Source organism: Taeniopygia guttata, chromosome 2 (assembly GCF_048771995.1).
Source record: "Taeniopygia guttata chromosome 2, bTaeGut7.mat, whole genome shotgun sequence".
NCBI lineage: Eukaryota > Metazoa > Chordata > Aves > Passeriformes > Estrildidae > Taeniopygia > Taeniopygia guttata.
In genome coordinates, this window is record NC_133026.1 from 49,735,956 (window position 1) to 49,753,984 (window position 18,029).

The 18,029-nt window shown below is 37.5% G+C and overlaps 1 protein-coding gene across 2 annotated transcripts in view; it reads right to left on the bottom strand.

Moving 5' to 3' along the window:
• Positions 1–18,029, bottom strand: part of CNTNAP2 (contactin associated protein 2) — a 1,027,622-nt gene that overhangs the window by 69,828 nt on the left and 939,765 nt on the right. For both annotated transcript variants that reach the window (XM_072924024.1, NM_001193337.1), the window contains 2 exon segments: positions 8,884–9,129; positions 7,260–7,393 (listed from right to left, as the gene is read on the bottom strand). In XM_072924024.1, coding sequence (XP_072780125.1) covers positions 7,260–7,393; positions 8,884–9,129 — 380 coding nt within the window.

Genomic DNA, 18,029 nt, shown 5'->3' on the forward strand with positions numbered 1-18,029 from the left:
TGTAACCGAAGCACTGGTAAGGAAAGGCACACTATTTAGTCTGGCTGTCTTCAATGAAAATGATTCTCTGGTGCTTCTTTCACATATCTGTTGACTTTTTATTGCTCTCTTTAGTAGATGAATTACAATAAATGTTAACAGAAGCAATAGCAAGTCATATAATGCCAAGTCATTAAAATTAAAGAGACCTACCCCAGGTACCTAAAGATGACTTTCACAGGACATTAATTTGTCCAATGTGAACTTCCATATAATGGTAATCACCTATTTCATGGTAAGTTTTGACTTTTTTAGCTTTGTCTTGGACTCTGGGATTACTTAATGATTTTTTTGTTCTTTCCTTGTTTCTTTAATTCCAATAAAATGATATAAAACCAGCAATCACATAGGCCAAGGAAGACACACACACACACACTCTCATCACTGAGGATTCACTATAGAAGAAGGAAATAATTTCAGCATAGCCATTATAAGTAGCACATTTGTGAGGTGATTAAGCCTGTTGATACACCCTGCAAACCTTTGCCCTGCTCTGATGTGCAGACTCAGGAAATACCAGGCTGCATCATTCTCCCTTTTGACCTGAATGGCCTTAGCTTTATTTCCAAGGAAAACAGTAGTGTAGGCTGAGGAAGACAGTTCAGTTCTGGGTCTTACCATGATAGGTGGCCTAGACATGGGCAAAGTTTGGGATAAGGCAGCTGAAACATGACTGAATCCAGCAACATAAGCTCTGCTAAAAGGATATGAGAAGGATGGATATGTAAAGGAGTTTCTCTCCTATGAAGGGGTTTTACAAAGCAGAAAGTAAAGGGGAATATTCTTCCAAAACCCCTCTAAGTTTGAAACTATCTCAGCTGATGCAGATAGAGTGAAACATTTTAAAATATATATTCTTTGTCATCTGCCTCTGCATTTCTGCAGCAGCTACAGGGACACTACAGGGAGCAATGCTATCCCCAGATGGGGGTGTTTTTCCCACTGTTTTTCCAATAAAAGAGAGATATGATTCCATGTCCTGATGTTCAGAGTGAGGATATTCCACCCACTTAGTTGTTGATGAGTAAAAGGAATTCTGGTTTTTGAAAACTTTTTGTCTGTCTTTCATCAAGCTGGGATTCAATGGGGATGTGCTGCCTTACCTTGGCAGATGCCACTAACCAACTCCATCACTCACAAAAGGGGAGTAGAAGTTGTTAATTTATGAGGTTCCTGTCTACAAATAACTTCTCTCTTTAACTGAAATATTGTGTGTCATACTGTAAAATAAAGAAATTGAGTAATTTCAGTGACAGTTTAAATCAACAAAACTGCTCAGAACTCATGGTCATCCTGTGAGCACAAAAGAACAAGTAAAAAAGTTAATAATCAGTGAATTATTTGCTATTTTCTGATTCTGGTACACACAATTTAAATTCTGTTCTGCTGTTTCTTGCTGTTGTTTACAGACACTTTTCAGTATTGAACACCTGGTCATTTGCAACATCTGTAACATACTTATAGTTGGAGGGAACTTGAATTATGAAAAGATCGGGGTCTGTAATTGTTTATATTTTGGAAACCAGATGTTGCTTGGGGTTATAGGCATGATATACTATGTCAATAAAAGCTTTGTTTTATTTTCAGAAGTTTGTTGATATATATTGATAACTTCTTATGCTGCTTTGTCACCTATTTGTGGAAAAACCTCCCATATTTTCAGACCTGAGTAAAATCACTTCCTTGTGACTTCTGATTGAAAAAAGAGCTTAGCAGTAATGGGTAAACTAAGTGCTAATGCATTAAACATGTAGATCTAATGTATGGCTCTGCTCTAGAAAATGGTCTGAGTTTGCCTTTCTGTAGCAGTAGCATTTTGAGTGATACATTGCCACTACAGAAGGGCAATACATAGCGAAAAGGATGTATCCCCAGGGATTTTAAATAATTCATTTCAGCAGGAAGGCCTTTACCATTAATAGAACAAATTATTTTTTTTTCCATTTAAGCAAAACATGTTTGGAAATTCATTAATTGTTCTTTTAATACAATAGAATTACTGGGTATTAGGAAACAAAGCAGAGGGTTAACTGTTGCACTGATGTTGACTATGGTTTACATGTTTTACCTGTGATTAAAGTCCTGGATACTTAAAACATGTTTTATTCATGTCAGTGGCAATGGAATTTGTAAATACTGTCTGACTGGTTCCTTTCAAATCATGAGCACTACTTCCCCATTCCCTACCAGTTAAATGTTAGCTAAACCAGCCTTCAGATTAATCTGGTTTCCAGACAATTTACAGCACTACTCAAAGGATGTTGAGGCAGCACAATTCCCAGAAAAGGAAGGAAATAAATAAAGATGGCATTTCTACATCATTTTGATGGCATTAAACCCATTACAATTTCTAATCTTAGGGTAAATGTTTTCAAAATGTGACTCAAAAGGGAGAGTTTTCAGAGAAGAGTTAAAAAATTGTTCTAAGTCTCAAAAACTATAGACGGATGAGGGTATACTAAAATAGATCAGTTTATTTAGCATCTTGCAGACAACATGAAAAGATGTTTTAATCAGCATCTCTAAGATAGTGTGAAGGGAAGTGATGCCTGACATTAAACATTTCTTTCATCTATCAAGCATAGACACAAAGATCCCAAAGTTAAATGTTGAATTCAAACTGTAAATTAGGTGCAAATTCTTTACAAGAATGGTACTTATCACCGTAAGACATAGCCAAAAGATATGGTACATTTTCTATCATTTGAAGTCTCTAAAGCTAGATAAAATGTCTTTCTACAAAATTTGTTTTACTGCTATCATTATTTTTGGTTAGCTGCAGAAAATAATTTGGTGATTTTTTATGGCCTCTCTTAAGCAAGAGCTCAAACAGTGATAATTTTCTGTTGAAGCTTCAAAATAGATGAAATATGATACTTGTGATTCTACAGCAACAATAATGATGAGAGATGAAATTATAGCCTCACTGAAGTCCATGAGAAAGTTTCCATTTGCTTTAATGAGAATAAAATTTAATCTACAATGATAAAATCTTTGATATATTAATTGCATTTAAGATGGGGATTATATGCCGAGTGCTTTGCTCCACTTCACCCATTTTATTTTATTGCTATTATGTTTACCATTTTATTTTGTAATTCAGATTAGTTTTGAATTAACTCTGTATGATTTACATTTTTAAGCCATCTAGGAGTTTGCAATTGTTGTCTCTTTTCAAGTAGTGCAGAGCTCTAAATGGAAATGGACTCGTAAAAATTCAGTTTCTTCTTGATTTCATTTGGGTAAGGATCAAATATTTAATTGATCATATTTCACAAAGATGGGTCCATACTCTTGCTTGCCTCTGGTAAAGTTGGAAAATGGAGATTTTTACAAATTTTACAAATTTTACAAATACAAATTTTCTGCATCGTTCACAATCTCAGCTGAGTTCAGGTCAAGATTTAGCCATAAAGCCTCATAATTTAGCTGATTTTGAGCAGAGTCAGAAATTAACATTGAGATTATATGGTATTGTTGTGTACAGCTCCTCCACCACAGTTTGACATATTGTCCAGGTCTGAAAGAGAGAACTGTCAGCCATCCTTCTGTGTGGCCTTCTGAGAAGATGAGCAGTGGCTGCTGGTAATTGTCCTGAAAGCATACTGAGGGTTTAGGACAGCGTTTCTTCAGTCCTTAAGAAATTGCTCTGGTTTAATCCTTTTCAGGAACAAAGAAGGTGTTAGAAACTGTGACTCACAATCCATTATCAGAAATGGCTTTAAAGTGGGGATGGAGATCTGGACACCTGTTGAGAATTTATCTGTGAGGAAGCTGACAGGCCCAGTCTGAGTCCTGCTGACTATCAGCTTTATTCTACTAACAATCAAAGCATATAGTACATTTTTTTCCTTTCTTTTTTTTTTTTCTCCTTATATTTTTTCTTTGTAGCAGGCTGATCTACCTTTGTGCAACAGAACATAAAAGTCTCTGATCCAGATTCCGTCCTGATTTTACTCTAGGGGCATGCAAAGAAGCAGAAGGCATGAATCTTGCACTCAGGATGCAACTATCACAGTTCTTTAAGGTACAATTTAAAGCCTGCTGGAGGCAATGGAAGGCCTTTCATTTACTTCAATGGGCTTTGGATCAGAACCTCTGCTAGGGAGCTTTTGTCCTTGGCTTTCTTCAAAGAAGGTTTTACTGATGTATGAATAGTGTTAATCACCCATGAACACTTGGTAAAGAGTGAGCTGGTTTTTATGATATGTAAAATACCCTGCTGAAGCATGAAATCTTCTAATGAAGTCAAACAAAGTAAAACTTGCCCTCCATAACCTAAAGCTCAGCTCTTGAAATGTCATTTATTGGAATAATGCATTCCTTATCTGTCAGTCTGGGCTTTTTCTTGCCACAGAAATGGAGCCTTGGAGGTGTGCCATGGTTACTAGTATCTGATATTTTACTAGAGGGGAGGGATAGGAATTATTACTATCAAATGTTAATTTTGTCCCCCTCATGGAAATGAGAAAATAAGCATGTCTTTGTCCCTGAATTTATGTAATTTGCTTTTTCTAACACGTAAATTGACTGTATATCCTTAATCTTATCCTTGAGAAACCACTGGCAAGACAATTATGAGCTTGTTATTTAATGTAGAACTATTGATTTGTCTGCAGTCAGTGAATGTATAAAACTGAAATATAAAAACTATCTGAAAGAACCTTTGTTACTACCTTCAGTCTTGACTGCCATTGTATGTTAGGAATAGGGATACAATTATAACAAAAGCAATTCACACTAAATATTTGTTCTTGAATTAATTTTTTTACCTTATGGACATATAGTATTGTGGATATGTTGATTTTAAATCCCAATTCTGATTTTATGTAAGTAATCAGTGGCCTCCTGTCTTAGAGCATGAGGTGAAGTCTCATAGAGTTCACTAATGAGTGTTTTTTCATATTTATATGTAAGTGAAACTCTTGAGAATCATGATAAAACTCTGATTCACACAGCTCATATGGTACCAATTTATTGCCTGGCTTCAGGTTTTTTAAATCTCTCTGGCACTACAGGGTTATTACAGTAAGTTAGAAAGACAGGTACTCTAAGTATGAACTTGCTGTTAAGATCTCAAAAATACTGAGTGCTCTTGAATTGAAGCTTTGATGAGAAATAAATCCTTCTTGTGGCACTTTTATGCCCTGTAGAGATGCAGAAGTGTGAGCAAGAGCACCTGGCAAGCAAGCTGCCTTCTTTAAAAGCAAGCAAACCAGCTGCTCATCAGGTTGGAGAAGGATTTAGCAGGAAATAAAAGTCTACTCAAATGTTCATAGCTCAGATCTGCAAGAGAAAACTCATACTTTATGATTTGTCCTCTGCATACTGAGAGAAACTGTATTTATATCTTCTGTATTTTCAACTGTGAGGAGTTCATTTTTGAACGGGAATAATTTTCAAGTGAACAATCTATTTAGCAGATTCATTTCTGTCCATATAATTTCTCTCATTTACAGAAGGTAAGCAGGTAAATAAAAAAATAAAGTTATGGAGGACAAACAAAGTTTGATAGAAACAGTCTCTTTCAGGATATGGTAGAATAGGATTTCTGGATTTGCTTTGTATGGGACCCTTCTTTCCCTATTCTTGCATGTGCATCAAACAGATTATCTCATGTAATAAGTCTCAAATGAATCTGCTTTCTGGCTACATAGATCAGTTTTAAACACATTGAATAAATTAAATTTTTTTTTATGCCAGCAGAGCAGCACTAACCAAAATGCTTCTGACTCTTCAAAGTTCTAGACAGGCAGTGGTCTCATAAAACACTGGGAAAGAATTGTTGGGTATCAAGTCCGTGTGAGGTGGTGCAAGGCTCTGTACATAATTTTCAACTGGGCAAGGTATCTCCTCTGATCCTTTGGAATGTAATTTATGTAGTTTTACAACTACCTAAATCAGCCAGCTAGGACTCCATGCCATACTTCCCCAAAATAAAAGAATTTAACACAAGAGGGACACCAAACTATAGGTCTTCCTTTATTTCCATCCAGCTGTAGGAGAAATAAATGCAACAGCATGCAAGACAGACACATATAGCAATATATATCCCTCCCAACCTCCAAAAGCCTGAAAAGAGTTTGGATGTACCACCAATATATTTTTTTAGGTTTGGTATTTCTTAGGTTGTTTGTTATTGTGAATAATTTTGTGACAATTCTACTTCAATGCATTCAGTGTTATTCTGGGTGCTGTGAGTCTCAGTCAAATGACATTGTAACGCACAGAAAAGTTTCCTTTTGATACCTTGAAACCATAATTGTCAGGGATTTATTTTAATATTCAGGTAGATAATACTGTGATGACTACCATCCTTCACCATTTGGATTGGTTCCCAAGGAAACGTCCCCTTTTTATATTTCATTTGTTATTGGTTTTGGTTTGCCTCTTCTGAACTAACAAATCCAGATTAATGTCTCCCATCCACCTGCCTCTCCTGCCAGCAAAACTGTTCTTACACCCTGCTCATAATCTCCATTTTTGCAGATGTGACAGCCAGGGAATGAAAAGAGACTTCTGTGGTGACCACAGAGAGGAGGTTGCCTGGATACACTGACTGCTTCTTGCAGCACTCCTCTCAGTTATAAATAGCATTATACTATGTCAATGTTTTGTAAACTGAGATACATGGAAAGGTGAAGTTCCTACCTGTGCTGTACCAAAACCTAAATAAGCCAGATGTGCCTTCAACAATACTCTCTGTCCCAGGCTTATGTCACACACTTAGGCATCTGCTCATCTTTGCAAAACAGCTCTTGCAATTTCACTGGACTGCAGGGCAAATTTAAATTTAAAGACATCCTCATTTGCAGACTCAGGACTTACAGAATGATATTATTTGCATCAGGCTTCACTACCATTTAAGATGCTGTAGGGTATCCTTCCTGGCTTCCAGCTGCTGCTCCAGAATGGCACAGGTTTATCCTAAGTCCCATGTTATCCATCAGCCCAGATGCCTCTGATGCCCTCGAGCATCTACAGTGACACCTGTATTAGCCCAGCTGTCATCACACTAAAATGAGGATTTCAGAACAACATGAGCTGATGCAACAGAGGGAGTGAATAGCTTTTATTAGCTCCTAGGAGTGTGATCTGTAGGAAGAACCCCATTTAGTGTACTTTTTATTTTCTACATAGCGCTGATCTTTTCAGAGGACTGGAGACCCATCAAGAAACAAAATGCTGCAAGAGATGAGTGATGGAAGCAAGCTTCTTACCTGCAGCACGATGTCCCGCCCATTCCGTGTGACATTAACAGTGTGGGGCTGGCCATTGGCCATGTTTCTGTGGTCAATGTCAATGTTGTATGGCTCTTTGGTGCCCCCAAGGTTGTAACGAATTTGCAGATTCCCTAGTGAAAAAGAAAAAAATGTGAAAAGCACCCTCAGGTATTTTGATCTTTATTCACCAGCTATTTTCCTGTCTTTATTTTCACATACAGCTGTTATCATTTCACACTTAATTGCTCTCATAGCTGGTCTCTGCTGTAAGAGAAGAGCTGGTGTTTGAGATTATAAAGTTACTGGGCCAAAACTGCTTCTAGTTTATAACCCAGAAGTGTGACAATGACCAGCATTTCCAAACCACAGTGTTTGTAAACACTTCAGACTGCAAACCAAACAAATTGGAATTATGCCTTGAACAATATGGACAATTGGTACAAAATTGAGCACATCAAGTAACACTTTATTGTTGAGATTATTATACTTGCTGCAGTAAAATTCTACAAAATTATACAAAGCATAACATTTTCTAAAGAATGAACTATTGACATGCATTGAATAAAGGCAAAATTACAACAAATTAGCACTGACACATAATTCACACAAGGGACTTCCTTGCTCTCATGTTTAATTGCTGTTGATGAGTGACCGTCTGGACTTCCATGGAAATTTAGTATTGTATTGTGAAATAAAAACCTGAGGTTACGTTGTTGGAAAAGTATAATCAGGAGTGGTTAATTGATATTCATAACATACTGCCAGACAGATTTTTCTTTTCTAAACAAAAGTGAAGTGTCTGCTCTTCATAACACATTTAAATATTTGATTAAAAGGAAGAATGTTTGAAAAGGGAAATGCAGCCCCCACTCTTGATGAAAACTGGAAATATTCTGGCCCAAAAGAGCAGACTTAGGCCTCAATAACTACAGTTTAGTTGTGTGATGTTGGATTTCTCTCACGCACGTCCTTTCTTTCCCATGAAGGGAAAAAAATGAGTGGCATGTAGAATATTCATATTATCTCATAAAAGAGAACAGTAGTAAAATCATCCTAATTATGATTTTCATGGGGCACTAAGGCGCTATTTGGAATCAAAGTATATTTAGGTCATATAGAGTTTAATACAGTAACAGCAAATGGTCCATATCCAACCTTCATCCATCACCAAAATGTTTAGGACATTATATACTATACTACATCCATATTTTAGTCACCTCAGTGAGTATCCAGATTTTCAGAACAGTACATGACACTTTCTACTGACTACTAGGGATACTGCCAGTTCAGCTATTCATGTGCCTTCACGTGGATGTCGACTTGTCCCCACCATAATACTGGCCCGTGGCATGGGTCTGACTGTTATAGCAGGTTTGTGGTTTCTTTTGTTTGGTTGGTTTTGTTTTGTGAGGGAGGATTGACTAAAGAAACACCACTAAACTGAACAGTTACATCAGTATCAGATCTAGTAGAAGCAGAATAAAGGATCAGGTTTCTAAGTGCTTTACTGTAATGTGACAAGGGTGAAGAGACTTTCTCATTAATTCAGAGCTTCCCCTGAATATCAGCCTGGCATTGTCAATTGTGCCTCCAATGGGGAGAGCCCAGAGTAGTTTCTTACCAGTGGGGTTCACGAGGACAGCCATGAAATCCGGGGTGTAGGAGCTGACGTAAAATAAGACACAAGGGGACTTGGTGGTGCTGAAGCTGAAGCTGAGCTCTTCCTTGTTCAAGCTGAGGTCAGGTGCTGTGATCTCAGGATCTGCAGAGCTCAGAAGTGTCCGGCTAACTAAATCCTTCATGCTAGTCCCTGGGGAGTGGAAGTTGTAACGAAGCCACATTCCTTCTTCAAAAAATGCTCCCACATCTTGAACAGAACAGGAAAATGAGGATGAAAAGAAAAAAAGGTAAATTAAATGTGCCGACACTTTTTGGTTGAAACATAGTACTAATCTGTGCATTCTTCTACTGCTGTTTTATTTAAGCACAATATTTAGGTTAAGAGCCTCACTATTTTTCTACAAGAATGAAAAGAACAATCTCCATTTTATTAGTGGATACTTGGATACACAAAGCAAAGGAAATATTTCCTTTGGGGCACACAAAGCCTATAACTCAAAGCAATACTACAGAAAAGGATAATTATGATTTAAATTAATACTTGTTGAAATTTTGTGATAGATAATGCTTCAAAGAAGGAGATACAAGGAAGAGTGGCTTAAAGGACACAGTAAACAAACAACAAACAAGGAAAAGGAAAAACAGCAGATCTGATCAACAAATTTGAGTGGATTTGGAAGGACCTCCCAAAGGAATGATGACAATTCTAGCCCCTATAAGGACTGGAGACAATGCTTCTAAGTTATCCACTGCACAATCCTTCACAAGAACTCCATAACAAGGATGCCCTTATGGGAGCTGAAGTTAACTAGGGAGCTTGCCTCAGCTGGGAAAAAGAGGCAAGAGATACCTGAACTGTAGATCCCGGGAGGTGCTACAGTTTTCAAACCAATCTGAGACAAGATGTGGTGTTCCAGCACTCCTGACAGAGAATACACATACTTCTGACAGAATTAATCCTTTCAGCTGAAAAAGTACTAGTAGTGCTTCCCATAACAATGCAGTCCTGCCTCTTCTTCAACATTAAAATCATAATTCCAGGCTGATGTTCTTGCAGTAATGCTGACTTTGATTATGTCCTACAGGAATTACTGAACAATTGGCCACCACTGGTATCATCTACTCCACTGGGGATCACTTGACTGACTTCCTATGGCAGTCATTCATTTAGAGACATCATGGTACTGGATCAGCTGTGCTGCCTGGGACAACATTGTGAAAGGAAATTTTTAAATGATATGTGAACTTGATTAAGAGGGTGTGTTTATGAACATTTCATAAGATACTAAATAATGATTAAAAATATTAAAATAACATATGAGTACTGTATTCAAACAAGGGCTGTAAGAAATGCTTAAGACCATAAACAGTCTTTAAAAAAAAGTCTTTCATTGTCTACTAACTTTCTACATGATGCAAAGTTGCCACAGTTTTGCCCAAAATTGCCCATCCAAAGAAGAAATTAATTTTTATTAGTTTTAGCATTTGAGTCTTTACACAATTCTAAGCAAGGGCTTTATCTCAAAACACATATTGGAAGATGCTTATTTTCAAAACTTTACACAGACACAAAGTAAGTCAGGAACGAGCCTGCAGAATTCATTCAGAGTAGCTGAGCAGAGAATAATAAAGAGGATAGATAAAAATATAAAATTATATTGATGTTTCTTTCCAGAATTTTGCTAAATCTAATGCTGGAAAAGCTTTATGTTTTCTTGCTGTCATATAAAAATTCTACCAAACTCAAAATATCACAGTTCATGTTGCTAAGTGGACATATAAAACCCAGAATCAAGCAGTGGTCCTGAAGTGCTATAAATAATTAGATAATTCTGATGGATTTATAACTGCAATTTTATAGGGAAAAAGTTAAATCACCCCGAAAAGGTTATGGGGGAGGCAATTTCATTTAACAATTATATTTGGTAGTAGTCTCAACTTTAGCGCTCCTGGATTAAAAGTGAAGGGCCTTGTGATGAAAAATCTTCCCCAACTCATGATGCGCTCTGCTTTTAACAGTGGTGTAAGAAACAAGTGTTAGCATGCAAAAATCTAAAGCAGTAGCTCCAAGTATTTGCAAGATGGGCCTAAAAATATCCCTGTGACCACTAATTTAATTTTCAGCCCCTGCTTCTGCTTGACACAAGCTGCTTCTGGGGCAGATGCCCTATCAATTATGCTGGCAGAGCTGCCAGCCGTGCCGGGTCCTGCCACTGCCACTGCTGGTGGGGACCACAGCCCCTGTGGAGGCTCCACATCCTCACTCTGCACACTGATGCACAATTATGTTCACCTCCAGCCTGTTTACTGCTTGTCACGCCTTTCATTTTAGAGGTAATCTTTGGAATTGCCTGGTGCTATGCTTGCCCAGGGCCTCACGCTCTGGGGATACTGAGACCTTCAGTATCTGACCTCAGCACTGCTCTGGGGCTGAACTGGAAAGCGTGTGAAACATTTTTTCCAGAGCTGTAAATGTTATAAATTGCTGTGTTAAATGTTCATTACTACAAAGAAAGCTTTAAGTAAATGGTGCCCTCTGAAATGGCATTCAGATTATTCTGCAGTTTTGTGAGGTGAATTTGATCATCCTTGTGGGTCCCTTCCAACTCTCAATATGCTGTTCTGTGACTTTTTATTCCAAAAGGGTTTCACGATGGAGCAAAGAATGTTCTGTATGTTTAACTTGATTTGCACTGAGAAAATAATTTTCAATGTAGCTTTATTATTACAGGCATACAGGGTATTGTAATAAACCTTGAAATTCTCCTCACATACACATCACCTCTTTTAAAAGGAAGGATAAGAGGAGGTTCACTTTGGCTTTGTGAGTGTATTGGGCCTTCAATAGGAATATATTGAATTCTCTCAAGTTCCCGCTCATCAAAGAGTTTGATGCGCATGATTATGCACTTTACTGAAAGAAGCTGAAATCCTTGCAGCAGGACTGCAAAGTCCTCAGCAACTCACAGGAGTAGGTTGTTTAAACTATTAGGACATACTAAAAATAGCTTAAACATAATTTTCTCTATTTTGAATGCAGGTATATGATGTCTTGGAAATGCTGAGGGCAGACCAATGAAAAAGCTACCTACTTTTTAGGTCACAAGCGGTGACCTTGGGGTTTACACCTGAGGTCACAAGTGTAGTATCTTCCTGAAGTTATCTTAGAAGGAGTATGGAAGTCCTTCATCCAGAAGACCATTCAGGCTCCCTGAATAAAGACGGTCAAATGCAGCCCAATCCCTGCTGCTGAAATGTGAGGGAAGCTTCCACGCACAACTCTCATTTCCTCTGTAATATTTGAAATGCTATCTGAATAGATGACTCTTGGGACGTCAGGCATAAGGTGTAGTAAAGATTGGTCTGCAAACCACTCTTTCAAGGCAGAGGCCTTAGGGAAATGAATATAGTGGTAACAGATCTGTTTTCTTCAGAAAATAATACCTATTTTTACACCAACATAAAATGCAGTCACTGTTTGTTGACAGAATTTTTAAAATTTAAACACTTTGGGCTGGCTTTGTAGAAGAACCCAGAACAGGAATTGTGGATTGTTTCTCACCTCTGAAAAACCCTGCCAGCATGGCATAGGTGTGGCTGAACACAGCTTCAGAAAGATTTCCTATCTAGATGCATATATATGAGATACAGAGCTCAGCAGTCTTTACAGCAATTGGGTTTGTTCTGTGCTGACAAATGGATGGAAATGTTAATGGGAATTGCCATGAATCAAGTATCAGGTATTACTCCTAATAAAAAAAGAAACTGCAGATCTTTGGAGCTACCAAAAAACCCCAAACAAAAATCCCAACCCCCCAGTTTAAACACAGGTCCTTTTCAAGGGTGACATTGTAAGAAGTGGGATCTCCCTTCTTTAGTAAGACAGCTCTCACTGACTCAAGCTGATGACTCAACTTCTCATAGTTTTCCAAGTAAACTGGATCAGATTTCTGTCACCTTTTACCTGCAGACCAAGGAGGAAGTAGTGCTGGTTATTCACTTAATGATCATAACAAGGCATACCTGCCTTACAGAGGGTGGAGACAAAATCCTGGCAATTGCAAAACCTGACAAGGATGTGAGAAATGGAGAAGAAAAAGATTCTCTCCTCTTTGTTTCACAAAACTGACTTCCTACAGCTGTAAGCATGTGCCATGTAAGCATGACATTTAGGGATTCCTAAATGTCTCTTTGGTATTGCTCAGACTCAGTAAGTTAAAATTATTACTCTGTGATGCTGCTTGCCAATGCTCAATGCTATGTCTTCCCTGCATGGAGTTCTGGGTGTGAAAAGCAGCTTTTTCAAAACCATAAGCACAGACAGTCACTGGAGATGTTCTAACACTTGGTGCATTTACAAAGATTCTTCAGACAAGGTAGACAGTTGAATAATTTCTTTTTGCATATTTTCCTTTCTTTTTCTTTTTCTTTTTTTTTTTTTAATTTTAGATGTAGTTATGAATATTGAATATAGATTAACCAGAGCTTGCTTGTTCATCTTATGGTAAAAATTGTGCTCGAGAGCACCTAAAATTGCTGCTTCCAGATTGTGGTCACAAAGACTGAGATACCTTCTGGCCATAGGGCGTCAGTAAAGGGTGAGGATCCCACAGCTGTTGATCTGGGAGAGAATTTGAGGGTCCTGAAGGTTATAATGTTTACCATTCATCTGGTTAGCTTACTCAACATTTTATTCTACCTTCAGGCACATTTAGTCTGTGATATCAGGAAGTGGGGATTTAAAGCTATTGCTCTACATCCCTCATTTTCTGGCTGCTCTTACTCTAATAATCTGTGATGCATGTTGGAACTTTCCACCAAAGTGGAAAGCAATTAATTATATCCAGCAAATATTAATATCCAGCAATTGTTTGTGGATATTAATAGAATATAAACCTAATGAGGACTTGCTTCTTCTATATGAATGTATCAGTATTCAGTATAAAAAAGGCTTTCTTGAACTATCAGAATCAGGGGATATGCAAAACAATGTGCACCAGTGAAACAATGGTGATCATAAATCCATGCAAAGATTCCCACTACCTTCAGCAGAGCAGGATGAGTGCCACAGGAGATGGGGTTTAGCCACCTGATTCATGACACTTCCAAGCCTCCCTAGTCAATGCCAACAGGTAGATTCTGCCAGGAAGTAGTTTGATATGCTTAAACAAGGCTGAGCTCTGAATCTACTTTTGTACAGGACCTACAAAGCAGGGCTTTTTTCCACTTTTCTATACCTGGACAGAAATGTGCATGTCACAGAAAGCCTAAAACTGTCAGGAAAGTTGCAGTTCATTCTGTACTGATTTGAAAGTATGATAGCTACTTGATCTGACATCTGGGACAACAGACTCAGAGTAAGGGGATGGCAACAGGTGCCATGTATTTTCTGTCAAATCTAAATGACAAGCTAGGTCCATTTCTAGTGGAAATAGCCATAGTGGTTAAAAAGAAAAAACCTAAACACCAACCTTTTCCATGCCACCATCAAATAAAATTGGGTGGATGAAGAAAATGTGATATCAAGTGTACAAGGGACGAGATTTGATGATTCCCTGCCAGCGAGTCTATGGAGGTGCTCTTTAGGTTACCTCAGAGATAAACTTGCATCTCTGCAAGAGCCATTTGAGAAATATTAGAGACTGTCATTTGCTGATTTCATGGTGTTCAGAGCAACAACCTCGCTAGATGAGACCTGGCTTCAATTCCTTCCTACTACAGGTATCCACTTTAAATCTGAGAAGATCCTTTCTGCCCTCCTTTGCTTTCTGCATTACCATAATAAAAACATCTTCTCACATCACAGAGCTATTGTAAGCATAAATGTCCTGTCATCTTGTGAGGTGCCAAAACTATTTAAGCAGCATGCAGATATATAAGTATTGCACCTGGGTGTCTGGTGTGAGAACTCAAAGCTCTCAGCTGCCTTTGCACAGGCATGCAGCAGCCAGCAATGCTGCTGGGGCTGCTCTACTTAACTTTCACAAAACATCTGCATTCAGTGAGCAATGACACTAAAGCAGGCCTATTTTAATTTTCTGACCAAGAGAGTTCATTACATTTTCTGAGCCAGGACTAAGTATTTTTCTTTTTAACTTATTCCCCTGATTTGTTTTCTGTGTATAAAATAAGGGATTTGTGCTTTTTATAAGTAGTTTATTATGGATGATAAGTGAGATAGCAATATTATAGTCAGGTTGAAAATCAGTGTATAACCAGGTTGATATCTCTTTAAGATATATAAGTACTATAGGAAAGATTTGTTTTTCTTTAAAAAGAGAAACATGAGTTTTTTTTCCAATGAAAGAATTGTTGCACTGAAGTGCTACTTTCAAAGCACTAGAGCATAACTGTGAATGTTTAATAAGGCAATATTGACAGGACTGAAAAATGGAATAGCTTTAGAAAGTATATCCATTTTTTATGAGTATATATATTTACCCAAAATAGGCTAAAACCTGAGTCCTGAAGTATGATCTACAGGTAAAAAAGCCTGACTGCAGCATTCAGACTGACCAGAATGGGAGCTTAATATTAACAACCTGAAGAAAATGCCACATGTAACTTTCAGCCAACAGATCACAATCATGTTGAAAATAGAGGAATTATTTTGGATCTGGCAGAGAATGTTGCCTTGATTTTCTATGTTCTGTGATTCTGAACTATGAAAAATGAGAAGTTAGTTACCTTAAAACACTCTAACAATCACTTTTCCATTGCTTTCAGCAAAACAATACAATGTTTTTGCAAAATAAAGGGAATTGAATGAGTCTAACCAGGGCAGAATTTGGAGGTGATCGAATGCCAGGCTGAGAGCCGGTGGAAGGTGCAGAGCTGCTGCCTCCTGAAGTCCTGCATCCACTCGGCCTAGTAAAAAGCCGTTTTTTCTCTTTGAGACATGGAAAGAAGCAGGAAAAGAAGGAAATCTGACTGTGACAATACTACTTGTAAGTGCTTTCAGGGCTCATACAAATAAAAAACCAAACATGAAGGAGTTTGTTTTGGGCATTGTCTTAAGGATTGCAAGAATTCACACTGAGAATCTGAGCTTTACTCCAAAGGAGAAAAGAAAAAAGAGTATAGCATCTCCTTGGTGTTTGTTAATGCAAATTGAGTAACTGCAGAGAAACTGGGAAGCTTTGAATTTACCCTTCCAGCATACCTGAAGGCACATGAGTCATAGCACCAGCTATTTAATTTTTTTTGAAATTTTTTTTTGGCCTCACTCCTGGTGAGTGCAATTTCTTCTCCTACTGTTGTTCCACGCATTTCAATACCAAAGGAGGAATGTTTTCTCTTTTCTCCCTGGGGTATGTCCCACATCAGAATGCTGACACATGCCCTGCATCTGGCCTTTGCTCTTTTTTTTTTTTTTTTAATTTTTTTTTTTTTTTTTTTAATTTAAAGGGAGGAAAGAGTTTGTTTCTTAGAGGGACAAAATTTAATTGTGTTTTCAGAAATGCTTTTATGATGATAGGACAGCTGTGGGAGATAAAAAGAGAAGAATTCATGCTTAAACAAAGGACAGGGAAAGGTCAGAAAGCAATCTGCAGGATGGCAGAAACACTTCAGGTATTCCTCAGAGCAATTTCTCTGAGCAATTGAGAAGTAAAGTAAATGAAAGAAGTAAAACCAATTGCATATGCGTCAAATATGAAACAAAAATTCAGTTAAAATAGATGTCAGACTGCATTTTCATGCTTCTTTTTGTCCTTGTAAAAAAATAGTGTAATTTCCAGACCACTACAACATCCCTCACATTGTGATGTGCTGCTAATAAGGCTGGAGACAATACAATTTCTTGTCAGTCATCAGTCAGCGGCTCTGAGGACAGATTTCATCAGTGAAAGAATCCACAACATGTGAGGCCTGCTTTTATTGTGAAGTGTGTTTATTACCCATGAACCATTGTATGGTGATTTCCTTATAGCAATGGTTTTTTTCCTTTGATTTTCCCATCTGTTCTGCTAGCACTTTTAGTATGTAACCAGCCCCAAAAAGTTCACTGCAGACAGTGATTTCAATACCAAAGTAAAGCCTTTGGATAAGAAAAGTTTCCTGTGGCAAAAGAAAATCAATGGGAAGAGAACTCTGTGCTATATTGTCAGGGTTACATTGTCCCACCTTTCACTTCAGCAGAGTGACATATTTTTCTGGTGGTATCTCATACTCGTGTGAAAAGGATGTCAGGCACTACTGATTATCAAACCAACAGATCTATTTGGCCTGGAATATTTACTCAGATGAGTGAAATAATGAACAAAGTCCTAGTCTACCCTGCAAAGCCCTAACCATTTTATTTTCTGGAAGCCACTGCGAATTCCTAGTGAAGGTGACAAAGGAAAATATTCCTGCTTGCCTCACATTAGGCTTATCCAGCATTGCAGCAACAAACAGCATACAGTGGTGCAGGTTATAAAAGTGACAGAGCAGTATTCAACTATGTCATTATAAAGAAAAAAATTAATTTAAAACAAATCATACAGTATTTGAAAACATGTTCATAGATGTTTCAGTGCTTTTACAGAGGGGAAAGTGTCAAAATGTTAATGAAAAAATAGATTGAAATATAAGAGTTGCAATCTCTTCATCAAAATAAATTAAAATAAAATTTAGGTATCATTTTTATTTTACAGAAAAAAATTCCAAATAGCTTTCAGATTTTTATAAATTTTTAAAACATTTTTTTAAAACAAAACCATACTTGGCTGTTTTGCCATTATTTTTCTTTTTTTTTTCCAGTTATGTATGTTTGCCCTTTGTTTTTAGAAAATACATTCATTCTTGTCTCATAGACCAGGAGGACACAGTAGAAGGTTCCAGGAGCTGCTATTAGAAAGCAAATGTAGGACTCTCTTCTTTCACAAGTCTAGGAAGCTTGACAACACACATAAGTTGTTCCAGTGATTTGCTTGATTAAAAAGGCGTAATGCAAGTTAAATTGACAATGTAAATGTAATGGGCAGTAAATGAACTGTTCCAAAGACCTCATTATCAGCATTGTTTGTTACAGAGATTTTACAATTATTTCAATCATAGGATGTCCCAAATCCAGTCTGATTTGTATAATTTATCCTCTAGCTTTTTCCCCAGTATCCCATTGTTCTTTCTGTAGGGAAGCCTCATGAACTGACCCACACTAAATCA